The 26,989-nt window shown below is 34.6% G+C and overlaps 1 protein-coding gene across 1 annotated transcript; it reads right to left on the reverse strand.

Moving 5' to 3' along the window:
- Window positions 1-16,546: 16,546 nt before the first annotated feature.
- LOC113344215 lies at window positions 16,547-19,160 on the reverse strand. Its single transcript, XM_026588225.1, has 6 exons — window positions 19,076-19,160; window positions 18,486-18,662; window positions 17,789-17,843; window positions 17,307-17,612; window positions 17,071-17,152; window positions 16,547-16,951 (listed from the first exon to the last, which is right to left on the reverse strand). Exons 1-6 carry the CDS (start codon window positions 19,158-19,160, stop codon window positions 16,547-16,549), a joined length of 1,110 nt encoding a protein of 369 aa, XP_026444010.1.
- Window positions 19,161-26,989: the final 7,829 nt, after the last annotated feature.

Below are 26,989 nucleotides of genomic sequence, written 5' to 3' on the forward strand. Positions count from 1 at the left end.
GCACATGTTTACAGCTTTGGAGTACCTAGTGGTTAAACTTGCAGCGTGGAGTGGACAAAAACCTTTCAACTTCCCAACAGATCATGCAAGAAACCTTCAAGGTCTGGTAAATTACACCTAAATTTCATTCTAACTCAGACAATGAATTTGTCAAGTATTATCCAATCTAGCATTTTAGAATTTCAGTTATTAGGGAGACTGGAAGGTGTAAAAGAGAGATACGGATTAAAAGAAAACAATGGAGCTGCACATATGGATTGATTACGTACAAGCTGCTGTTATTTGAAGCTTATTGTTTCATGTTCTTTTTGTTTTTGCTTTTTTAAAATAATTGTAGTAATTCTTTTTCTTTGGATTTTTCATTTAACTTTTTTGATATGATAAAAAAAATTAAGACATCATTTATACATTTATTAAGTATATTTGTGCAATAGTTTACTTTTGCCTACGTAGGAATACTGTAGTAATACTACTCTAGGCCTAAACCTGCCCCCGTGCAGGCCTACCCAACCCAACCCAACATATGCCCACTTGGCCCACCTCGCTAAAGTGACATATGATAACGCTTTATAGAATTATGTGTCACTTTAACCCGACATTTAGTAACAGATTGTTTAACAAATGTTACTGTAACACTTTACAGTGATAGTTTTATCATATTTATACCATGTTTAAGTCGAGTCTGGTGACATTTTGTGAAAAATCTGTTATGGTTACTCTAACAACAACAATAGTTTCTGTAAAAACAATTACCATAATAATTAATTCGATAACATAAAATCCATATAAAGTGTTGCTGAAAGCAACAAATAGTGACAGTTTTCAAACTAACGCAACATTTCTTAAGAACCATTCTGTAACAGTTCTTATAAACATTCCGTAATAGGGGATTCAGTAACACCGTGGAAAAAATGAAAACTGTTACAGAACAATATAGTAACAGTTTATAACTGTCACCTAACGTCATTTTTCTACTAGTGCCATCTATTGTCTATGATTCTCTAAAATAGATTGTAAGCTTGTATTATGGAAAGTTTGCGTTCTTGCTATAAGCGCGTCAATAACAGTTCCTCTGGATTGTTCTTCCTTGTCGTTGGTTTCAATAACAGTATCCATAAAGTCTATAACTATTGTATCCAAGGTTTTCATCATAGATGTAAGCTGGTTAACTTCTTCGGTGAGAGTCATGATGAATAACGGAAGAGAGAAAAAAAAAATTTGCTTGGAATTTTGGGTAAAATCAACCTGCCCTGGTCCAGATGTTATGATCCTATACTTTAAAAAGGGTTTGAACTTAGAATTTTGAATGAAAAACAATAGGAGAAGATGAGAAAACAAGAGAATAAGAAGATTTAGAAGAGAAGAAGTCAGACGAAAAAGATTAAGAAGATAATTGTATCGCTCGTTTTGAATGTTTACAGAACTCATATATATATAGTTGTTGTAACTTCCTAAGCAAAAATACTAAGGCATAAAGCCGACTTCTAACAATAACTATAACTATTTAGTTAAGAATAAACTAAATAAGGAAAGCATATTTAAGGAAATAAGCGTGCAGAGCTGTTGGTGTCACAAAAAAATATCTGTTATCATAAGCACATGGTGGGTGGAGTGGACTCTATACCACCACAAGTGTTTGCCAATTTTGAGGATAAATGGCTACCTACGGGCAACCACTCACTTGACTAGAGTACTATACTTTTTACCAGAAAATATTGTAAAACCTAAATTGGAGCTTTTAAAAAATTATGTAATAGGGGTTTTGGCACATTATTCCAAAATCCAAATTAAAGTGTAGATTGGTGTCATTGGCATCTAGTATTGGTTAGGTTTAATGGGTCAAGTGGAATAGGGTCACATGATGTAATACGTATGGAGCACCCATTCAAATGCTCGGTGCCAATTGCACTCAATATTAGTGTTGATTTTTCATCATCTGGGTGATGCAAAAATTTCCTCAAACCAATCACACACTAAAAAGGAAACAATTAGGGAAACAATTATATTGACTTTTAAGGAAAAGGAAAAAAAGTGTAACTTTTTGCACCCCTCTAAAATCGGGGGTGCACATTCCTCCCCTCCCTATTCCAGAAATTTATTCCAGAAATTTATTGGTTAGAAACCACTTTGACCGAATTACATAGTTTCCATAAAATGTAAACTTCCCTAAAATACAAATTTATTCTCTCCCTTCCTTTATTCTCTGCTTGATCTTGACTATGTCATTGTACTTCAGGAAAAAAATCTTCTTGGCTGCTTTCATCTTGGTTATAACACAAAGGGAAATATGACGTGCACAAAAGAAATTTTCTTGTCATCTTCTTACCATGTTGGAGAATTTCACGCTTGAAATCGATAGCTATTATTGATTTTCCTAAATCCTTTGCATGAAAACATAAATATATCAAACTGGAAAAGGTTTTTATTTTGGATCTTTGAGAAAAAATTCTACAGTTAAGTATTCAGGGAAAAATAATTACTGAAATAAAATTTTGTGTCGAGGTCTCTTTGAACTTTTGAGTTAGGGAATGGAATTAAACCAGTTGGGAATCTAATGATCGAGAGTAAGCCTAGTTGAGATTTTTCAATTAGGGCATAGAATTTAGCCACTGGGAATCTAAGGATCCACTAAAAGTGTAAGACTATTTCACTCTGTTAGTATGATCATCAACATAATAACAAGCTAATTCAAAATACGGATTTGATTAGAACATTGCATAAACATATTAAGTTTTGATGAATTTTTTTCTGGGAACGTAAAGTTACCTCAAATATTGAAGACATTAATTGAACGAGAAGAAGAGGGCAGAGAAAGAAGTGGAAAAGGAAAGAGAAGGAATTAAAATAAATAGAAATATGAAAATCGTTGTTTTTCTAACCAATTAACTCCTTCGATAGGGGGACGAACGTGCATCCCGGTTTTAGAGGGTGCAGAAAGTTGCACTCAGGAAAAAAAGGCTGAAATATGTGGAACAAACCGAACATACTTACTTGTAATTACAAAAAAAAAAAAGAAAAAAAAAACGATTTTTTTACCTGGCTAAATTGGGACCTATGTCCATTAATTTGGGCCTATGACTATGGGACAAAAAGAATTATTAGAAGGTGTATCTTCTATCAAATATAAATACTACTAATTTGTCCCCATCAATTCCAAATCATAAAATAAAAAAACTAAAATCAAAATCACAAATCTAAAATCAAAAAATTAAAAACTAGAATACAAATCATAAAACTGATGAAATTATAAAATTAAAAACTAAAATCAAAATCAACATATCCATCTCCGTTTTAACTGATTCTTCTTTTTTTCTTCTCAACCCAATTCTCTAAACTAGGTTTTAGTAACATGTAATCACTCAAAATTGAATACTTTGAAATCAAATTTTTCCAGATTTATCAGAATCGGTTAACGTTAATGTATATGTGATCCGATTGCAGATAGAAACGGTTTATGTTCATGCCCACAAAGACCGACTGTCCTTGATATGTTTTCTGGTTCGAGAAATTTGAACCAAAATCGGATTACATAAGCACTTATAAAAACCAATTATTGATGTATAACGCTAGAATCGGATTTATATGTGTGTCGAGTAAACCGATGTTGTAACAAAAAATTCTCAATTTTTTTGTATCTTTTTTTTTGCTACAATCGGATTACATGAATACTTTTCTAAACCGATTCATGTTATCCAATGTCAATAATTGGTTTTTATGTGTGCAGTGAATTATACCCGAATTATAAATGAGTTTACACAATTTCAAACGAGTATGATTTCATACTCGGTTTCAGTTCCTGAATGATTTCATTTTGAGATCGAGTATGAAATCATACTCATTTTCAGATCAAATATGATTTAAATTATGTTTGATTTTTTCAATAATCGGTATTTTGTATACATGTCTAAAAACCAATTCTGAGTTATTTTTTGAAAATTGAAAAAACAATCCAAAATCGGTTTATGAGAGCATTAACATATACCGATTCTGGTTTCATTTTTTTTTTCTTTTTAAGTTTTGATGATGAATTAAGATTAGTTGATTTCTAATTTTATTTCACTAAAATCAATTAATCACCCCGATTAACACTAACTAATTAAGGGTAAATTTTTCATTATGTAAAATAGTTGGATAAGGGGTGTTCTATTTTAATTTTTAGTGACCCTTTTTGTCTTTTTGTCTTGTAGTTTACTCCAATTTCACATAATTATCTTTTATCTTATAGATTTTTGGGGCTTTTTCTAACACTACACCAAATCAAGGTTTTTGTAACAATGGGATTCCTAATAAATTTTATTTTGCTAACTCAAATGATTCATTACAATTGTAATAACCCTTATAAAGGGTTAGGAAATTAACTACCATGATTATGAATTAACTTATAAAAGCTAAACAACTATTCAAAGTGTGAGATCTTTAGTTATACATATATAACACATTTTATACTAAATCACTATTACAATTATTCCTACCCAGAATTGGATACGTACCAAAATCAACCCCATTTTATAACTCTTTAACATTTTCGTTCATAACACACTTGAAGATAGCTAACACAATAACTTATTTTGAAATTTAGAAAAATGTGAAATAAAGTTTTAAAATTCTATATATCTTTAGTTAGGAACCAATTTAAGATCTAGAACCTTAGAATAACTTATATCCCGGAACCAAAATGATATGGGAACCGAATCCTAACTTATCTACTTTCCCAACTCTTCCAAAACCACACCGACCGAATTCTCTCTTCCGAATTAAATCCATTATCTTTCTTCCTATATCGTGCAGAAGCTTTAGATATCAGTTCAGTTGAAGTCACAGGCGTTTATTTTGGTCTGCCAAATCATCTAAACAAGATACTAGAAGGAATTTGAGATTGAATATCGATCTCTTACCTAATTTTGCTAGAAAATTTGATCAAGTACAGGTCGGTTTCATTTATATTTCTACCTTTTCTTGTTGTTGCATCAAGATGGTGATAGGCTGTTAGCAATAATGTCTCTCTGATTTCATTATACATGATTATTGTAACATTGGGTTTAGAAATTAGATTGACATTAGCTAACCTAAATGCGTGATATTGCCCAAAATGTGTTCGCTACTTTGCTTTCGATAGTGAAGATTGATTGAAGAGGGAAGAATATTTACTGAAAGAATCATAATAGTTCAGATTACAAGTATGTGAAGAGCAATTGATTTCATGTATGCCGCACGCCCTGTAAACACCAAAGTATGCAGTTTGTGTGGCATCTTGGCTTCCATTTTTGTTCTTCTTTTACAACTTTTCCACCAAATTCAATGTAAACTGATTCATGTCCATCAATTCTATGCTATGATATTTGAATTTGTTTCATGAGAATGACAATGTTATGTTTTTGTGATTCGGGTTTGATCATTGATTCCCAAAGAATAAGGTTCACTGATAAGCCAAAAAAAAGTAGTGGTTGGATCAAAAGTTCGTACTTTTTTCTAGAATTTTGTTGTTTCTCCTTCCTTATTTTATTAGGCAAGGTTTCGTTTTTATTTGATTTTCTTGTGTGAAATAAATTGTGATTTTAGGGGTTTTTTAATTGAAATTTTAACTTTCATTTGGTTCATGATTTTAACAGCAGACAAGTAAAGTAAATTGGTGTTTATTTCTTCCTCTTTGTGGTGAATTCGATTGATTGAGTAGCATTTGTCTTGTTTGTTTATTGTATCTTCTCAAAAAAGTTCTTTTCTTTTTTTGACAGGGGACTATTCCTTCCGATAAGAATAACTGATGCCCTAGAGGGTGAAAGAAGACATATAGCAACCACAAACCACCACCACCACCACTGTAAAGGTATTTCTTTCATAGGTCAAATCGGCCAGTAACCACAGTTAGCAAAATTCGGAATCAAAGTGATGCAAACCATTGAGGCTTCGGCTCATTTGCTAGTTTTATCATTGCAGTCATTAAAGGGTGGCTTCTTAGACTTGTCATGTTATCCTTTATTCCTCCGCTTGAAATTTGTGCCATGTGAATTCCATTTTAATACAGAAGGAAGCATCTTGTTGACAAGCAGGAATTATGATAGAAGAAACTATCAGCTCAATTAGAACGGTTTGTAGCATTAATCTACAAGTACACATAGACAAAGTCGTTTAAATAATTAAAACTTGTTGAATTCTTTAAGTTTGAATTCTGTACATTATTTTCTTATGTGAATCACCAGCACCACAATTTGTATGCACAGGTTGCATCATTTACTGGGGAGAATCAAGCTATCATTAGCTATGATAAGCCCCTAACAAAGATTTACAAAACTGGTGTTCAGGAGGGGGTTGTTGCTGGGTTAGGTTTTGGTCCAACTTTTTCTATTCTTTATTGTTCTTATGCTTTGGCTGTTTGGTTTGGTGCTTGAATGATACACTACAAGAAAACATGGCTTAAGCGACTAAAATCTTAGCAAGCAGCCAAAATTTTGGTCGCTTTAATGGTCAAGCGACCAAGTTTACAACTACCAGTTAGTTTGCTTGCTGTAAATTTATATCCACTACTTCTTAGCGACCAACAAAGGTGTTCGGTTGCTCCATCACTTTTTCAAGTTACCTACAGCAACTACAGAAGTGCTTGAATGGCTATTTACTTTGAGGCACCATAAGGCAGCAATTCAAAAATTGTTTGGTTGGTACAATCCTATCTCAGCAACCAAGTCTTAGTCACAACAAAGAAAAGCCATAATTTTAAAATTTGTGATTTGTGTACTAAATTTTTTTCTTTTAGTCAGTCTAAATGTAGTTATGTAATAAATAGAATCAGCTTGTGGTGGGTAAAATTTGTTTTAAGGATATATGTATATGTCCAAACTATAATTTGTACCGTTCTTGACGATGGTTTTAGAAAATGAATGGTAGATTCTAAAATTTAAGGATATATCATCTCATAGAAACATTGTTAGTTGTTACTTTGCCCTGTTGTACCGTTCCACTTCAGTAAACAGTAAACATTATTTTTAAGCAAACACGTGAAGGATGAGTAGTCAACCATCAAGTTTTCGTTGGACCAAATAAGGGTAAGCAAACACGTGAAGGAGAAGCAAACACGTGGCTATAAGTTTCATCGCATAAAGTGGTGGGAAATTTTACCGCTGAAAAAGAAACCTTTAATTCAAAATAATTGGATTTTGCTGCATAAAAGGTTTCCCAATTCAAAACACGTGGCAATCCGTATGAGCTTTCATTTTGAGTTAATATCGGTGGATTATAATTTTTGGCTTCGTATTGGCCAGATTAATGCCATTGATGATATTATCTTTTACCGGTTTACATTCAACTTTGCTACATCTGAAGAAGAGTACCGTGAATCGCATTTCGAAAAAATTTGACGGTCCAGTAATGGCTATGAACATTGGGATAGGGAGTGAGAAAGAAATGGACCCCACCCTCCTCTCACACGGTGCATACACCGCTCGGTGCATAAATCATTTCCGATTTATATTTTGTATCCACACATATAATTCGTGATGATTTCGAATTCGTTCATCTTTGTAGTGATCTAACATTTTTTTGCGTATATAATTTAAATCTATCTTAGTAATTAATGAATACTTCCTGATATGATTTCCAAATAAAATCTTCATTGATTCGTTGGTGCATAACTTTTTATTTTATCTTGGATCAAAGTCTTTTTAAGTAATTTTTGATGTTTTATTTGATCGATGGTCTAAGAAGACATTTCCCATTCTTTCTCATTTTGCTAATCATTTTCATTCAATTGATTTATACACATTCGTAGTATACTAGTATTCAATCTAATTTTTATATGTTATACATATTTTCAAAGATGATAATTCATCGGTTCTTTCCCTTTAACTTCTAATACATTAGCCGAAAGTTTATATAATTGAAAATCGATGATAATTACCGAATTTGTTTCCTATCATTATCTAGGAACTCTTATCTTTCTGTTGGCCGAATAAATTTTAAAAACCATAATGCTCGTTCGTTTTGACCTAAAATGCAATTTATATCTGAATTTCGTGATAAAAAATAAATTGGGACAGCGAAAAGAAAGAATCGTAAAAATATGATTCCTATGATTTAACATGAAATCGATTTAGGTGTTTTATCAAAACCTCAAAAATTTTAGAATTATACCGGTAATCCCTTTTGGTCAAAAAATATGTGGAACTCGGTCAATTTTCCCAATTTACTCTTAGTAGTTCCCATGCTCGGTGAAGAAATCTTACCTGTAAATGGATGAATTCATCATTCGTACGAAGTAGATGGACTTATAGTAGTCCACTCACGGCCAGGTTACGATCTCGGATCCAAGGTATGCGTACAATATGCCAGAACATGGTTTGTTTAACGTTTCAGGATATATTCCGAAGGAATCTTATCTGTAAATGGATGAATTCATCGTTCGTACGAAGTACATTAGATGATGTATCATGATAAGTTTGAAGTCAGAACCCTCCCAGAGCTTCTTGGCTCATAGTTTGTATGTTGTTATACCACATTTGAAGTTCGAATCAAAACTGAACTTCATATTTATCGATTTCAATGATCTATCATGCTAAGTTTGAAGTCATAAACCCTCCCGGAGGTTCTTGGCTCATAATTTGTATGTTGTTATACCACATTTAGAGTTCGAATCAACACTAAACTTCATATTTATCGATTTCGATGATGTATCATGCTAAGTTTGAAGTCAGAAACCCTCCCATATGTTCTTGGATCATATTTTGTATGTTTTTATACCACATTTGGAGTTCGAATCAACACTGAGATTCATATTTATCGTTTTTGATGATGTATCAAGCTAAGTTTGAGGTCTGAACCATCATAAATTCCGTGGTCCATCTCTTGTAATCTTATAACCTGAGTTTACCAGTGTGAACTAAAGCTACTTCATGACCTATATGACTTGTAAAAATTACTTCATGACTATTCGAAATTAAAACCCGAAGCACAAAGAGAAAGCTCAAAAACACAAAGAAACACACCAATTATCGAATTCATTTTTCATTTTCCCGATTCATTCTTATACATTTTTTGGATTTTTTTATATCAGAATGTCGAAAACAGTGTTCTAAATTTATTTATATTTTTTTTGGATTTTTTTTCATGTTAAAGGTTGATAATTAAACCGAAAACATGAGTTCGTATTAACACAAAAGAAACACAAATGCATCTCAATCAGTATGAGCATCACAAATAAAATCTCAACCGTCAGATTCTTTTCTCAATCCGTATGGCTGGATCCAACGAACTCCGTCCATCATTTTCATTCACCCACCAAACCCTCCCAACCACTCGAACTCTATCTGTTTTGCTCTATCTTCATCTTCTCTGCTCTTCGTCTCCTCCATAGATCGATGATCGGTGGCATTACTTGAGAAAATCTAATTCACTCAACCCATATTTTACTCGTCATCGCCGTCTCCTCTCCCCCTCTTCACCTGCTTCTTTGAAACTCATTTTCTCTTCTTATTCTCTTTTCTTTTTTCTTCTTTTTCGTTCTTCTTTTCTGCTCTTCTTCAGTTGAAAATCGAGAGGTCAAATTGAGGTATGGCTTGAAGAAATTTATATCGTGAGGATGTATAAAAGAAGTAGGAGTTGGTGTTTCTGCTAATTATGAAGAATAGGATTGAGTCCTGTTATGAATCGAGAACTAGGGTTTTGTCAGTGAATCGGTAATTGAGTTAAAAATTGAGAAATTAAAGTGGGTTTGGTGAACACAGTATGATGAGGAAGAATTAGTGATTGATGTGTGAGTTTTAATGAAGATTAGAGAAGCTAGGGTTTTTGTTCTTTTCCAATACAGATATTAGGGTTCTTGGATGTAATTGAATCAAGTGACTGAAACTGAAATTGAGGTTTTAGGGGAAAGATTAGAGATGGGAATGTTTGATTTGAAAAATTTGAGGCCGTGGTGGTGGTAGAGGCAGAGGAAGCAACAAATAAGGAGGTCGTGGTGGAGGTGGAATAAAAGGTGGTAGTAAAGTGATTGAGTACAGAGTCTAGAATCCTTTTAGATCAAAGCTTGCTGCTATTGTACTTGGTGGTGTTGAAATTTTTTGGATTGTAAGTATTATTTGTGTATAATGTTTGGTATTTCACTTTGTGTTTTTACTTTTTTTTTTCTTTGTCATTGTTTTAGCATAATGGTGTTTGATTTGCAATTTCAGGTATCGCCTGAGTTAGACCTAGAGGTGGTGGTAGTGGAGAAGGAGGAGGTAGATGGGGTGCTGGTGGTGGTAGTAGTGGTGGAGGTTGCAACCACAACTACAGATGAGAGATTGCAAGCAGTGTTAATGTCCATAAGGTTAGTCATCCATTTCTTATTAAATTTTGTTATTTTCGATCAATTGAATATAGAGAATTTGATTACAATTTTGAAGGTTTCAGGACAATCAAATTGAACTAAAGAACTTCTAAAGAATCAAAGTAGAAGATGTAATGTACAAATCCGAAAAGGAAGGGTCTGGTAAATATGATTAATCTCTGAAAGCTAAAGTACTGTCAAGAGTGAAGACTATGAAAGAGTGAATTGTGAGCTGATGGATTTGATTTTTCTACTGTAGATAAGGAATTGCAAGAACGGTGTTGATATTCATGGGATTCTAAAGCGGTTTGGTTGAGATGGTGGTACTGAGATAGCAAGATAGGTTTGATTGAAGCAGTTCTATGTGTGATGTTTTTGTGTAGGGTCTGTATCTGGACAGCCTTTATGTTGTTTGTCCTTGCAATATTCAATGCTCGTACTATTATCACTATATTTACAAGGATTGCTGGGGAGATTTTCGGCATGTTGATCACTGTTCTTTTCATCCAGAGGCCATTAAGGTAGAAGACTAATAGTAGTTCCCTTTTGGAAAATAAAACATATGGAGATTTTAATGAACAAAATTTGTTAACTTTTTTGCTTCCAACTTTGAATTACAGAGAATGGTTAGTGAATTTGTAATTCCAAAGGCTTAAAATCCAATTGATGAAAGATATCAGTTTCAGTGGATATGTATGAATGGACTGCTGGGACTAATTTTCACATGGCATTACGGAACAGGTTTGAAAAATATCAAATTGATCTAAAAGTGTACTTCTAAGAGTACTTGTAATCTAAATGCAGTTTCAAACTTTATTGCAGGATTTATCATAAGCCTTATTGCAGACTATAGGGTTCCTTTCATGGTTTTGGTGTAGACAGCGATGTCATTCACTATTCCAAAGGAAGTTCCAACTGGAGTTCCCCAAAGTATTTTTACTCCTCTTCCATGGGAACCGGCATCGATGTATCATTGGAAAGTAATCAAGGTAGTTTTGTAGATACAATCTATTGTAAACTTGATTTTTTTATTCTTCTTTTAGATACTATTTGACTACACAATCTAAGGATCTAAATCCAAAGTACGAAATACTAAAATAATTTTATCGAAACTGCAGGATATGGGAGAAGTCCCACCCATGTACTTTTTTGCTGCCATTGTACCAGCTGTGATGGTAGCTGCTCTATATTTTTTTGACCACAGTATTGCTTCTCAAATAGCACAGCAGAAGGAATTCAATGGTTCTTCTATTGCAGGGGAAGATTCGTTGTTGATGTTCTGTTCATGGTACTTCTGGTGATGAAGAAATGGATGACATGATGGGTGCTGGTTGTGTATGTTGTAGGCTTTTGCTTTGAGGTTATTGCACTGAATTGCTGAGAGCTTCGCACAGGTGGAATGGATGAATAAGTTGCATCTAGAGACTCACAACAAGAGCAGATGATGGCGTGCTGAGCAGCTGAGGATTGTTGGTGCTGATTCTGCAGTAGCTAGGATTGTTGGGTATCCTTCTACTTTTGCAACCTAAACTTTGACATCAAAACCAGATCTAGAAAATACGGTATCAGGTCGCAACAGTATGAATCTGAGTGAGTTTCAGAAGAAGCATGATGTAGCCTTCAAAGCTTTAAGTATTTGGTAAGAAGAAGCATGATGTAGCCTTCAAATTTAAAGTATGTTGAAGATCTTGTAATTTGTTTTTTTTAAGAAATGAGATTGTAATTTTCCTGATTAACGATTGATGTTGTAAATTGAATTTAATAATAATAAATTAAATTAATTTTGCATTTAGTTTGTTGTGTATTTTCTTTTTGTGTTAATTATGATTTCATTGTTTATTCAGCCGAGTTAAAATTGGTCGGAAGCCTTTAAACGAACCGGAGCAACTAACTTTAGACAAACTCAAAGGTTATAGCAACTAATTTCAGACAAGTTGAAAGTTTGTACCGACTAAAATCTTGTACATCCAATACCCTTGAGCAACTTATTATTAGTCAGTTAAGTTGCTCTAAACCTTTTTCAACGTAACATATTACTCGCTAAGAAGGTTGAAATAAATTTAGAGCAACTCACTCTAGGATAATTGGAATAAACTGAAAGCAAGCATATTAGTTAATCGCTGATGGTAGTTGAAACATTCTTAGAGCGAGTGCCTAGATGCTCTAGACCTATAGAGATCCCACCTTTTGCAACTCAAGAGCGAGAGCCAAATTAAGTCGCTCTAAGAGTTAGTGCGACTTAATATGGGCTTTTGCAACCAAAACTGCCTGGTTGCTTAATCCAGTTTTTCTTGTAGTGATAAGTCAGAAAGGATACATATGGGCGAAGGCGATGATGTGATTAGTGTTATAGTTATTATTGAGTGGCTCCATGCAAGTTACTTTATGCCTCTTCCTTAATTATCAGTATCTTAACTTTTGACAAGAATGCATTTCTTGAAGCTTTTGGACTCGTCTATATTCAGGATTTCAGGGAAGTCATATTTATGCCTGGTTTCAATTGCTGCTGGGTAAGCTGCAGCCTGTAAAGTGAAATTAGGGAAGTCAGAATTTGAACTTGGATAGGATTTACACATAACTTAATTTGGAAACAATTGAGTTACTGAAGTTAGTTTTGTGATGGCTTTTTTTGTCTTTGAAAAATTCTTGTTTGCTTACTTCTGAACTTAGTACCGAACTATATTAACAAGTATGTATGTAGTACCATAATTTCATGAAAAATTGCACATTTTGGTGCATATGAACAAAGATACATTTATGCTTTGGTGCATATGAACAGAGCTACATTTATGCTTGTAGATTTGTTAACGTTTCATTGCAATTCCAGTCTACAATTATGTTTTGTAGCTATATTTGTTTCTCTTTATGATGATCATTTTAAGCGAACACCCTTTTCTAACTCCGCCGATGTAGATGTTAGATCATTGCATTGTGATCCCAATTCGGATGAAGGAGGAGGGAAACATTGCTGGCTAACTGAATAAAAAAGATAGCTCATACTGGCACGTTTTCGTTATCAGAGCTCATACGGGCGTTTTCGTCAGAAGATCTGTCGATCATGGAAATCCTTTCCACACCGTGCTTGTTATATCATTGCTCGATAGATAACTTGTTTCTGGTGGTATTTAAAAAAAAAGTGCCTGCTAACAGATCGATGTGGGACGCCTTTAAGTATTTCTGGTTCGGAAGGAAAGAAACATTTACTATGGTGAGGAAGAGGATTTCCCGAGTCTTTAGTTCATTGTAGGTCAAAAATATATTCTATGTCGAGTACCCAATTTATAATGTTAGAATCTAGTTTATTATCAATTCGTTTTCATGAAATCAACCATTAATGTCTTTTTTCGAATAATCGTTAGTTCGATATAGGTCAATAATATTGTTCATATTATCCTTAATAACCTCTTCCACTAAGTCAGAATCTTCGCCGGAGATCTATACCTACAAATATTTATCATATCATCCTTAATAACCTCTTCCACTAAGTCGGAATCTTCGCCGAAGCTCTAGACCCATCAGTGTTTGTCATATTATCCTTAATGACCTCCTCCGTTAATTCATAATCTTCATTGGAATCCTTAACTCACCGATATTGTTCATATTATTCTTAATGACCTTTTTCACTAAGTTGTAATCTTCACCGAAGCTCTAAACTTATTGGTGCTTATCATATTATCCTTAATGACTTCTTCCACTAGCTAACTCAGAATTTGAAATTTTGTTTAGTCGAAGAAGAATAACAATAATCGATTTCATTTATCATTTTTCTGATTCATTCTTATGCGTTCTTCGGATTTCTATATAGTCCAAGGTCGATAACAATATCCAAATTTATTTTGATTTATGGTTGAAAAGAAAACACTTTACTTCAAAAAAAAACAAAGAGAAGAAACTCAACTTCTCTCAATCCGTATGAGATTCCAAAACCAATTCTCCATCGTTGATAAATTTACACAATCCGTATGAGGATCCGAGGATCCCTATTCATCGTCCAAAATATTCTATCCAAAAACCAAAATGTTTTTTTCTCTCATTTTCCTCTTTCTCTTCTTTCTTTTCTCTTTCTTTCTCGGTCTGTCAAGATCCCTATTCTCCACTCCTCTCAAACTCCGCCTCAACCAACAAGATCAACCCTCTCTCATAACAATATTTCCAAATCAAGGTCTAACACAAATCCTTAAATCCTTGTTAATCCTTTAATCAAAAACCAATCAGTAATTGAAAAAATCCCTAACTGAAACATTCATAACCCTAAAAATTTGATATCATTGTTCCTGAAATTAAAAATAAAAAAAAAACCTTGTTCTGTGATAGTAATTGTTCTTCGATCTACTAGCCAACAATTGAGGTATAAACCCGAGTTTAATTTTTTGTTTTTTGTGATGATCTTGTTTGATTTTGATATAAAATGGTTTTCTTGTTTACTCTTTCTCAGGCAAAAGAAGAATTAATGAACAAACAGAAGACTATTGGAGCTTCAAAAATGTATAGTTTTATGAACCCTAACGCTGTCTCTCTTCCTTGTTGCCGTAGATGTTCAACTTTTGTTCTTATTTGTTTTTTTTACTCCATCGTAAACTAGGCACTACAAGAAAACGTGTCTCTTACGACTAAATTTCATCAACTGTCTAAAAAATTGGTCATTGGTTTCCTATAGCTACTCATGTTTGCGTCTGAAAATATAATAGTCACTAGAGAGGATTATATACTATATTCTTGCAACTGAAAATCTATGTTAGCCGCTGGACCTATCGTACAATTAACTTGCAGCAACTACTTGGATGCGCTGGAAGCTAGTTATGATCAACCACAATGATTGCTGCGACTCATTTGCTTTTAGTCGATAGCATTCTCTATCTACTACTTCCTTGCAACTGACATTCTCTGCTAATCGCCGGAGCTATCTTGGAGCATCAACATAATCACGTTGGAAGCTATTTACGTGCAGCGACAATTTGTGTAGCGACTGATTTTCTTTCGATCTCTAATATTCTCTATCTGCTATTTCCCTGCATCAAAATCTTTGTTAGTCACCAGAGTTATATTAGAAGCTATTCAAGTCAAGAAACTGATTTTGTTTTCGTCGCTAGATTTCAAGACAAATTCATCGATATGCATGATCGGAATTACATAGGTCGGATTCCAAAAAAAATATCCATTCAACTTTAAATTTCTATTTTCAGATTCCAAAAAAATGATGTATCTGACGGTAGAATTGGATATATGCTTAGAGACACACAAGTCTTTGCAAATCAAATCCATTCTCGTTTTCTTTCGGCATATATATATATACTAAAAAAAATTGAAACTGTGCATTCAATTTGATACAGATATACTCTCTCGGATTCAACTCAAGTATATGGATAGATACGTTCAAAGGAATATTCAGAAATAAGCGCAGAATATTCTAAATTACACGTTAAAATTTTAATTTACAAAAAAACAAAAAAGAATTTCTTGTCCACAGTTTTTGTAAAAAAACCAAAAAAGAACTACTAAGAATCCACTTCATCGTCAGATTGGTTTTCCTTATGGCGTACATTAGCTTCAAACTCAATAATTTCGTCATTACCAGAATTATAATCAGAATACACATCATCGTCGTCATCATCATCATCATCTTCTTCTTCTTCTTCTTCTTCTTCTTCTTCTTCTTCTTCTTCTTCTTCTTCTTCTTCTTCTTCTTCTTCTTCTTCTTCTTCTTCTTCTTCTTCTTCTTCTTCTTCTTCTTCTTCTTCTTCTTCTTCTTCTTCTTCTTCTTCTTCTTCTTCTTCTTCTTCTTCTTCTTCTTCTTCTTCTTCTTCTTCTTCTTCTTCTTCTTCTTCTTCTTCTTCTTCTTCTTCTTCTTCTTCTTCTTCTTCTTCTTCTTCTTCTTCTTCTTCTTCTTCTTCTTCTTCTTCTTCTTCTTCTTCTTCTTCTTCTTCTTCTTCTTCTTCTTCTTCTTCTTCTTCTTCTTCTTCTTCTTCTTCTTCTTCTTCTTCTTCATCTTCTGACATGTTGGTATTTGGTGCAACATAATCGACAATTTCAATTGGAACATCGCTCCTATCCCAAACAAAATTGTCATCGTCATCCTGATTTGGTTCATTGCTCAAATCTCTGATTGATTCGGATGAAAATCTTTCTTGAAATGCCTCACTAGGGGTGGTAGTGTTTTCTATAAAATTCCCCTCCAGTGTAATAAGCTTTTCTGGTACATTATAAGTGACACGAGGTTGTGTCTTTATGACAACGTGTCAATGGGGATCCTCTTCATCCTTCAAATAGAAAACCTGTTGTGCTCGGTGTCATGAATGGTTCATCTTCCCAAGAACTTCTATTAACATTAACACAAGTAAACCCATACTGATCCTGTCTGCATCCTAACCTAATTATATCCCGCCACTCGCACTTGAAAAGAAGAACCCGATATCCATAGGCATACTGCACCTCGATAATTTCAGTCACCCTTCCATAAAAATCAGCATCTTCAGCTCCACTGTCAACACATACTCCACTATTTTGTGTATTTCTTCGCCGCTCCCACTTAAATGTATGAAATCTATATCCATTGATGATGTAGCCGTTGAAAGACACAGCTTCCCGACAAGGACCTCCGGCCAACGATAATAATTCTTTACTAACCTGACAGTTGTTGTTTTTTTTCAATTCGTATATCTGTTTAAAAATCTATATGAGTGAGTTTTTCAACTTCAATGTTTTCTTGTTAAAGTGTAACTACAGTTGGTTTAGCAAAACTAGTATATATTGAACACATGTATTCAACTTAAACTCACTTTACGTCTAAACCACTTAGGAAATTCTTTGGTGTGTCTTTTAGCAGCGTTTCTCTCGCCAGCTAGTGTTGCTTCGTGCTCCCTGTAGGTGCCATGAGAGAAATTATGGGTAACTAAAAAATTGAACGGACCTATGTTTGCACACAAACACGGAATCACAAACAAACAAAAAAAATGAAGCATCAGCGAACTTGCTTGCTACTATACATCTACTAGCTAAGAGAAAGAATACATACTCCTCGTACTGCCGCACTTCATCGCAATTTTGGAGGACATAGAGTTGAATTTGGGTCAACTCTGCCTCATTTATATAACGCCCATTTCTACTTCCAATGGGACGACCACTTTGTTTGAAAACAGACAGCTCTTCGGTAGATTCTTGGCTACCGTCTTCGTTTCGGTCCAGTTGATTGAATCTCATTTCCACGCTTTCAAAATGCCGTGAAATAAGAATCAGACTTTCATCCATCAGTTGACCTTCTGCCATACAGCCTGCGGAACAAGCTTTATTCCGTACATAAGCCTTTAACGTACGCAAATACCTAAGACAACAAAAAACAGATGCACAATGAATAACTTAACAAAAAATTTGAATCACTTAGAAAAAAAAGATGTGACACACAACCATAAGTACCTCTCAATTGGGTACATCCAACGGTATAATATTCAAGGAGTAAAATTTCACTTAACAAAAAAGATGTGAAACAACCATAAGTACCTCTCAATTGGGTACATCCAACGATACTGAGCCGGACCACCAAGCTTTGCTTGTTCTACGAGATGAATGGGCAAATGCATCATCACGACAAAGAAGGATGGGGGAAAATATTTTCTAATTTACACAAAGTGATTGCTATCCTTTCTTGTAGCTCATCCAGATCTTCCATCTGCAAAACCCTAGTACACAACACCCAAAGAACAAGCACAGCTCAGTGATCGCTTCACACACATTGTCAGGCAATAGTCCCCGCGCGTATTGCAACTGGCAACAATTGTTCCATGATAACATGGCAATCATGACTTTTCAGACCCATAAGCTTTCGCTCTTTAATATTGACACAACGAGAAATGTTTGACGAATACCCATCAGGAAGCTTTATCTCCTTCAATCTTCTACAAAATATATCCCTCTCTTGCCTCGACATAACATAAGAGGCAGGCGGCTTCTTGTACTTACCTCCTTGTTCTGTTAGATGTAATTTCGGTCGTATTCCCATTTCTTGTAAATCTAGTGGCTTTGGTATTGTCTTTTGTTTTGCCCTCCACATCCATTATTGTCCCCAACACAATATCACAAACATTCCTCTCAACATGCATTACATCGATATTATGAAACAGTTAAATTGTGCGAACATATGGTAACTCTTGAAAAATTGGAATCATCTTGCAATTAAAGATCAGATTTTGCTGTTTACTAGCATTAGCACCAAACTCAACTTGTTCGAACTGAGCCAACTGTTGAGCTATCTCATCCCCCGTCATTTGCCTAGGTACACCCCGTTTCTCTTTTTTTCCATTAAAAGCTTCCTTCAAGTTGCGCCAGTTGTGGCCAGGAGGCAAGAAACGTCGGTGGTAAATGTAACACCACTTACCTACAGATAACGTTTCAAGAAATATTATATTCTCAGTGTATGAACAAGATAAAATGAAGTGCCGAACATAAAGATCTGAACTACTTCTACTTTACAGTCAAGATTTGGATTAAATAAGAATCCCAACAACCATAGAAACAAGTATCATTCTAAACTCGTGAATTCAACTACTACTAGCATTATTTCTCAGACTCAGCCTATGATTCAAAGCCAGACAGTACTGTTCATGCTATCAATATCTCCACAACAAATTAAGCAACATAATTTTGCCACTATACATTTTCTATACCAACATCCGTAAAACAGAGGTCAACTACTTTGTAAGAAGTTATATAACCTCACCACTTTTGACTTGTAGTGTTAATCAACAAAATGTTAGAGAATTAGACAAGTGGGTAATCAAGAATTTTTACCTCCATTTTTCAATCGTTTTGAACATGGGTCAGGTCCACAGCACGGACAAGCATATTTCCCCTTAGTACTCCATCCAGAGAGCATAGCTAATGCAGGAAAGTCATTAATAGTGCAAAGTAACCAAATAGCACTATATTAGTTTATAACTTCTAAATGTTTAACTATATATCACTGGTGGAATCCAGCAGCATGAACAGAATCTGGCAGCATCTTGCAACCAAATATGAACATCCAATCTATAGACACCTTGCAACTGCTTAAAATGTAGCTTCCTAACCTCTTGAGCTTCAACCAAAATGCAGTCGTGGACTTTCTCCTGCTACAACCTAAATGCTTTCGCTGAACTTCTTAGGCTTCAATTGTGCTACGACCTATGTGTAGTCGTTCAACCCTTTGTGCTTCAACAAATATGCAGCCGCTGAACCTGTTGTGCCATGACCACAATTTAGTCGCTCCACCTCTCATGCTTCTATGAAATGCAATCGCTGAACCTCTTGTACTACGACGTGACTGTAGTCGCTTAATCTCTCGTGCTTCAAAATATACGCCGCCGCTAGACCTTTTGTGTCATGACTAACATGTAGTCTCTCAACCTCTTATGCTTCAATAAAAATGCGATCGCTGAACCCCTTGTGCTACAACTTAGGTGTAGTCGCTCAACCCGTCGTGCTTCAACAAATAGGCAACCGCTAATCAGTCACAACAAATGTTTTGTGAGTATTGTGCAACTAATGATACATTACTTGCTATAAATCTTTAATTACAACCATACGACTGAAATGCAGCAGTCGCCGGAAGCGTAAGGCGGCCTATTATTACAGCCGTTGAATATTGTAGCAAGACATCTCGAGCGACAACAGTGTCGCTGCGAACCTTTAGTGAGGGTTTTTCAATTTGGGGATTTTTTTTCTCTGTTGGTGAAGATGACATATATAATTTTTTTGACGGGTCTCTGTTTATAAATATGGTTTGTCCTTTTGAACAAAGGAAGGGTTTGTTGTTATTGGACTTGTTTATTTGTGTTCGATTTTTTTTTTATTTTGACATTAGTTTTCAGTATTGCAGTCATTAAGTTGTTTAGACTGTTAAGTTTAGTGGGATGACAAAGTGTACTGTTTATTGTTTTTACTTCGGATTTGTTGTTGTTGTTATATGTTGCAGATGAATAGAAGTGAAACTATAATGGTGAAGTTTGGCAGGCAGGAAAGGTAGAAATGGTGCTCGACAAGGTTAATAATCTTGTGAAAGTGATTCAATATGTGGTTTGGTTTAGTTACTAGGAATGTTTTTTGATGACAGATTCATTAAACTAATGAGAGAATTACACAACTAGTACACTTACAGTGTTTGTATGATTTGTAATAAAGTGATATGTTCTTCTGTGACTGAAGTCTGTTCTAATTCGTTTGTTGGCAGCCGATGAAGCGACGGGTTGAGTATGCATTGAAGCATATCAGTGAGTCTTGTGCTGCAAACTTGCAATGTTGGTGTAGTTTCTTATACTTCATAATTTTTCCTTTAAGAAAGTTGGCATTTGTGTAATGAATGTCATCTCTGTGGACCCATGGTTAGTGTGTGTTTGAACTATGAAGTAGAATAAGTAGTCTTTCTGCTACTTAACCTCTCTCACCCCCTCTCTCTAAAACCAGATAAATTCTATTTGAAACACATGAAGGTGATGAGCAGGGAATGTTTTGGATGATCATTGGCTTCCTAGATTTGAGTAAGTACAGGTGTGATATATCTATTCAAACTTATATAGTTTGTGTTTTAATAACCAATTTCATATGGTTCTGATGTTGTTTCTTGTTGATTTTTCGAGATGATTGATGAAATGCATAAAGCTGGAAGACCAAACCAGTGCTGATAAGTGAGTCCCTGTTTTTTGATTGGCTTCAATATTTTCTGCATCTCCTACTATATGTGCGTCATGATACAAGACATTAAGTTGTGCAAGCATCTAACATTTAATACTTGTGTTGACTGGTGTTGCAGGAGAAAGATCCATGTAAAGCTAATGCTTTCAAAAGGAAATCTGAGTGGAACTTATCTTGCACTCCATGTCTGCATTAGAAAAGTTAGTTCTCCTCTCAAATTTATTTAGGTTGTCCTCGGTTCATTCTTACGTGGTTTCTGTTGTACGTGATTTGTAGTTTTTTTATGTCTATCACCAGTTTTAAACAATTTGGATGTTGGTTATGCAGATTTTTCCAGGAAACGAGCTAAACAAAGACTTGTACAAACAAAACATCTGATGAGAAGTGAGTATTTCTTCGTTGTGTATGCACTTTATTCTCATCCATATACCTTAATATTGGTAGTTCTTGTCTATAATCGTAACAACTTAAGTACAAGTTTGTTGTTAACTATTTTTGTGTTTCCCTCCAGGTACTTAAAGGTAACTGCCATAAGATGGTGAAACATTAAAGGTATACAACAATACTCTGACTTTAGATCTTAATGTTTTTTGGGATTCTTCTCTACTATGATCGTGTAATGTATATTTGTCAAAGAGAATTTGAGATGAATTAAAGTTGAACGTATTTCTTTTATTTATTTATGAACAATTCACCGATTTAATAGTAAAACAGTGGAAAGTGTTGGATCAAGTTGATGAAGAGCTGATGTAAAGAGATGTAAGAGCAGCATTAAGTCTCGTGAAGGAGATAGCGGGAAACCTGGTGGTATTTGTTGCTCTGGGCACATCAAGGCAGGTAACTATTTTAGTTTTAAAGGTATCTTGAACTTGCTGCTTTTTTAGGATACAATCCAAAAAATTACATTGATTCTTCACCATTCTTTCACCAATGGGGTCAAAGATCCCACTAGTAGAATACAATTCACAAAACACACCATGTGATATGCATTATATCAATTTGACCCTTCTCCGGGAAACATGCACTTATATATTTTGTCGCAAATCTTTCTTTCATTGATTTGGAATGACAAACTGTCTCTCTATTTAACTGACCAGACAAATAAATTCATGTTGCAAATTTTGATAGTTAATTTGTTTTTTCAATCAAATTTTAATATTTATATTTGCTGTCATACTTTGCAAGTTGATTTCTGGAAGCTTTCATCCTTGAGGAGGGAATTTGGTCCAGTTTTCTTTGGTCGACTTTGCATTGCTGGTTGTTGCCAAAGATTTGGAAGTAGTTATAGATCAAGAAGGTTGTTGGTTGCATTTTCCCAAATGTTTCAGTTTTGTATTGTGAATTTAGAATGGTTGTAAATTGTTGCTTTTGGATCAAATAGTACTGGATATGATTATGAATAAGAATTGCAGTTTCTCCAACATACTTGTTATAAATTTGCAATTTAAGAATTTGAATCAGAGTACATGCATGACATGAACTGAAGTACATTTTCAGGTAGCTGGAACGTGGTCGGGGTCACCTGAAGGTACCCTGTAAACATTAGACACATGGTATTTCTTCATTGTCAGAAAATAAGACACATGTCATCTCTTTATTAGTCACTTGAACAGTTATATAAAGAGTTAGCAAAGGTTATAACACTATATTTACATTACAAAATAAATACGAAGTGTAAAATGTCAATAATTAGGACAATTATTGTAATGAAAATGAAATGTTAGTCTATTTAAATTTCCTAGTGGATAAAAAGAGTTAGACAAAATCCTAACACATTATATAACTGCCTATCAGTAACTATTTTTCTTAGTTAGGAAATTAGCTTCTATTTTTCCCTAACACTTTCCTTCCATTCCAAAAACTTGAATTTGGTGTAGTGTAAGATCCCAAGTTCCCCATAAGAAAGTCTTTGTAAAATAACCTTATTCAGACATCAAGGGGCTGAGCCAAGTAAATTCAAATCAGGGTCGGTTGTCAATTCTCGAATTACTTTCTCTAGATTCCTCAGATGGTCCCAAACATTTTTTTAGACACTATCAGCCAGTGATCTCTCTAGAGTCCTAGAGTGTCAGTTCAGCTACTTCTTCCTTGGGCGAAGACAGACACGTTAGGTGTACGTCTTCTTCAGAAGTGACCATTTTTGTGGACTCTTCAGAATCGTGTGAGAATTCAGAATTCGAAACCACTACTCGCACTGGTTACTTACCTTTCTATCTTTTAGAAAAGCCCCACTACATTAACCCTTGTGCAGTGTGCTCTGCTGACTATTTAGAGAGCCACACAAAATATGTTAACAGTCAACAATGTTTTCAGTTTTCTCGAAATGAAATGGGTATACTAAAGAAAACAGTAGCCAGTGTTGATCTTAGTCAAGAGAGGGAGTGGTGGCATGTAGCCATCCTCAAATTGGTAGAGGCAGGGGTACATACTGATAATGAAAATAGCCACCAGATCCATCTTATTTTCTCACAAACATAGCAGCCACATTCCCACAATGATACTGTTTAGGTCGTGCTTGAAAACCTTGATATCCTAATCTAGATTAGGTTATTCCTTAAATAAATGTATATTGTATTTGTGTGGGTGCTTATTCGGTGTCAAGATAAGAATAGTGTATCCTATCTAATTTTTAGGAGGCTAAAAAGGTGAATCTTTGGAATTCCATATAAAATCTGGAATACCTTAATTCTTTTCTAGGTTAAGACAACTATTTTTATAACTACTTTTTTTATTTATATTTTTCTTATTCTCAAAACCATAAATTTATATGGTTTAGTTTTTTTCTGCTTTCTTAATTAACTAATTTAGCTTGTATACAAGTCTATTGACAAACAATATACTATATAAATCCATTGTGGAAAACAAACATCATTTAAAATAACCATCGCCAGGATATTTTTGGATCAACTAAGAGATACCTTAACCTGGACAACATTTTTCGTATCCAAGCTGCCAAACAAACCCTTAGTGTTTTATGGTACGAATGTTACCACGTGGTCTTATGCAACATTTTGAGGCTTTTAGTCTTCTAGAATCATTGATCTTTCTTTTTTTTCTTTATTCAATTTCGATCCCATTACTTTTCTCACCGTTGTTATAGTTATTAATAAAACAATATATTATCGTTTTCTGGTACTTGGCACTATTAAATACCACAAAAGCGAACTTGCAAAAAATCTATAAAAACGAGAAGCAGCCTGCTTTAGCTTGTTCCCAACTCAATTAAGCAAAGAGTGCAAAGCTATCTGTCCTACAAAGAGTGCAAAGCTACAACCGATACTATTAATCCGTGTGTCATTCTTTGTGCAAGGTTGCCAATGCCCATCATGGGTGCAAGGAACCCAAAGGTTCCAACTTTTTTTATATTGATATGTTACATTCTAAGTATCATCAAAGTATTCATTTCCTTTGTTCTTGAAATTCTTGGTTTTGGCAAATACACCGAAGAAAATACTTCTTCTCATACGTACCCCCAAGAAGAATCTCAAGATTCAGTTGTAGCAGCAACAGCTAATCTCATTAGAAGAGCTCTACCAGCTGTGAAATTTGAGGATTTCATTTTAACAAGAAAAAGTAATTCTTGTGTCCAAGATAGTTGTGCTATTTGTTTATGCGAATACGAAAATAAAGATGAAATAAGAGCGCTAACGAATTGCTGTCATATTTTCCATGGAAGATGTTTGGATCGTTGGATGATCAATAACCAAACAACTTGTCCTCTTTGTAGAACTTCTTTAGTTCCGATTCAGATTGAGAGGGCTTTTAAAGAGAGTTATTTAAATGTACCGTCATCATTATAGATTTGGAATCCTCACTTTTCCAGTGAAAAGATTTGTGTATGTAGTTCATATACTAGTGAAACAAAGTGGTATTCAAGAAGACGAATCAGGAATGATGTCTAACAATTTTCGTCTCCTGAAACCAGTGTATTCTAGAAACCGTTAAACATTTTCTGGTCTAGTACACCGATAATCTGTAAACTCGGAATTTCATAATAAAAGACAAAATAGAAACTGATTGTCTCACTGCGTTAGTTACATGGCACCAACAGTTCCGTATAGCACCCAAACAAAAACAAACTAGCTATTTTAACTTCTCAGAGAATCAATTTCTTAGTGCCTAAAAGATTTATCTGAATAATGGAAATTAACAGGAGGGTCAGCTGCCAAGTAAGATAGTAATTATCCGGAATATAGTACGTGGAATAACTCATGATAAATTAATACTCCTCACTTAACCAGCAGATCTAACAAAAACGGTTGGTAATATTGAGACAATTGAAGCTGAAAGTGAGATTACCCATCCTCCCTATTCCGTCCCACAAATAATTTAATTGGGGGCCATAAATATTAAATGGGGGCCATAAATATATGGTCTTTTACTTATCGAATTTTTCCTATTTTTGTGGGACTTTGGGAGTCTGGAAAAAACAAGATAAAATTAACATGTAGTTAAGTACTCAGTTTAATGACATCATATTTCAATCATCCAACGATTAAATTTTTCCAGGAGTCTTTCCTAGATATCAATATACCGATCTGAAACTGTGATTCAGGCTTTTTAAGAACTTCAAAAGGCTCGTGTGGAATGGTACCTCCGAAAAACTTCTTGGAACTCACCAATTATGTGTACCACCCATCCAACCCAGAAAAAGAACATCAGCAATATTAAGCCTCAAAAACCTATGTCGAATGGTATCTGAAAAACTTGAAAACTTTTTGGATTGCCAATAGTTTTGTGTACCACTCATCCAACCTAGAAATAGAAAAAGAACATCAGTAATGGAGAAGAATACGGCATCAAGGTCATCGGCAATGTCAAGCCTTCCAGAAAAGTTTCAGGTAGATATCTTTCTCAAGTTACATTTGAATTCCATTGGAATTTCTAGGTGTGTTTGCAAGGTATGGTGTTGTCTACTTTGTACCCCTAGATTTATTAAGACCCACCTTAGATTGACTACTGAGCATAGTAATAACAATTCTAGGATCGTGATTACCGGCTTAGTAAAAAAATAAATTTGTATTCAGTTTGATGAATTATGCTTCAATATTATCATCAGTTTCATAAGCAGTTTCAGGATCATCTACAACTTGTACATGTCATGGAACTATAATAAGGGTTTATCAATTCATAAATATGGTTGATGAATTTAGAGTCCTAGGTTCTTGTAATGGATTGATTTTTATTGGTACATTTGGTATAAAATCTGGTACCGATAAGGGGGATAATTTATCTATTTGGAACCTGCTTGGTTTCACCATATATGGGATTTATTTCGATTTTATTTTTGACGATTACAAGTTGGTAAGAATTTTTATAAATAAAAATTCTGGTTGTCATCAAGTTGAGGTCTGCACACTAGGCTCAGTGTAGATACCGAAATACGATTCGCCATGTGGAAGCAGGAGGAGATACGAAGTCAGGGTCGTCATTATTACCGATTGAGTACCCGAAGTAAAGAGCTCGCAGGCGAGATACGTTGCGAAAATCATCAAAAAGACGAAGGAACGGAAGGAGTGTCCAACAAGGTACGGAACACGAAGTTCAATAGGCGGAGTAAGATTACTTAACTAAGAAGTTAACTTGCGAAGACGATAAATTGTGGAAAAAGAAAAGAGACAGCTGTCACGACAAGACATCAGAGGTATCAGCGAAAGGAGGGGAAAACATTATCGAAAAGGAAGCGGGCGAAGTAAAATGAGTTGTATCCCATTAAGTTTAGTTGGCCTATAAATAGGAACCTTTGGGCATAGGATTGGGGGGTCGAAATTTTGCGGGGGAAAGATAGGCTTGTGTAGGAAAGTGAGATTAGGGTTTCTGATATCCTCATACTTGTATTGTGAATTTGCGGTGGTTAATTTATAAAAAGAAATTCTTATCTCCAATTTTTGTGATGTCTTAGATCTTGGTTTTACTTACTATTTGGGTGTACAACTGGATTTCCAGTAGTTACATTTTGGCGTCCAGAAACAGGGACTTATATCGGGGATACATCCCCATCTAAGAGGTCGAAAAATTGAAATTTTTTTAAAAACT

This window comes from Papaver somniferum, unplaced genomic scaffold (genome assembly GCF_003573695.1).
Source record: "Papaver somniferum cultivar HN1 unplaced genomic scaffold, ASM357369v1 unplaced-scaffold_75, whole genome shotgun sequence".
In the NCBI taxonomy this organism is placed as follows: Eukaryota; Viridiplantae; Streptophyta; class Magnoliopsida; order Ranunculales; family Papaveraceae; genus Papaver; species Papaver somniferum.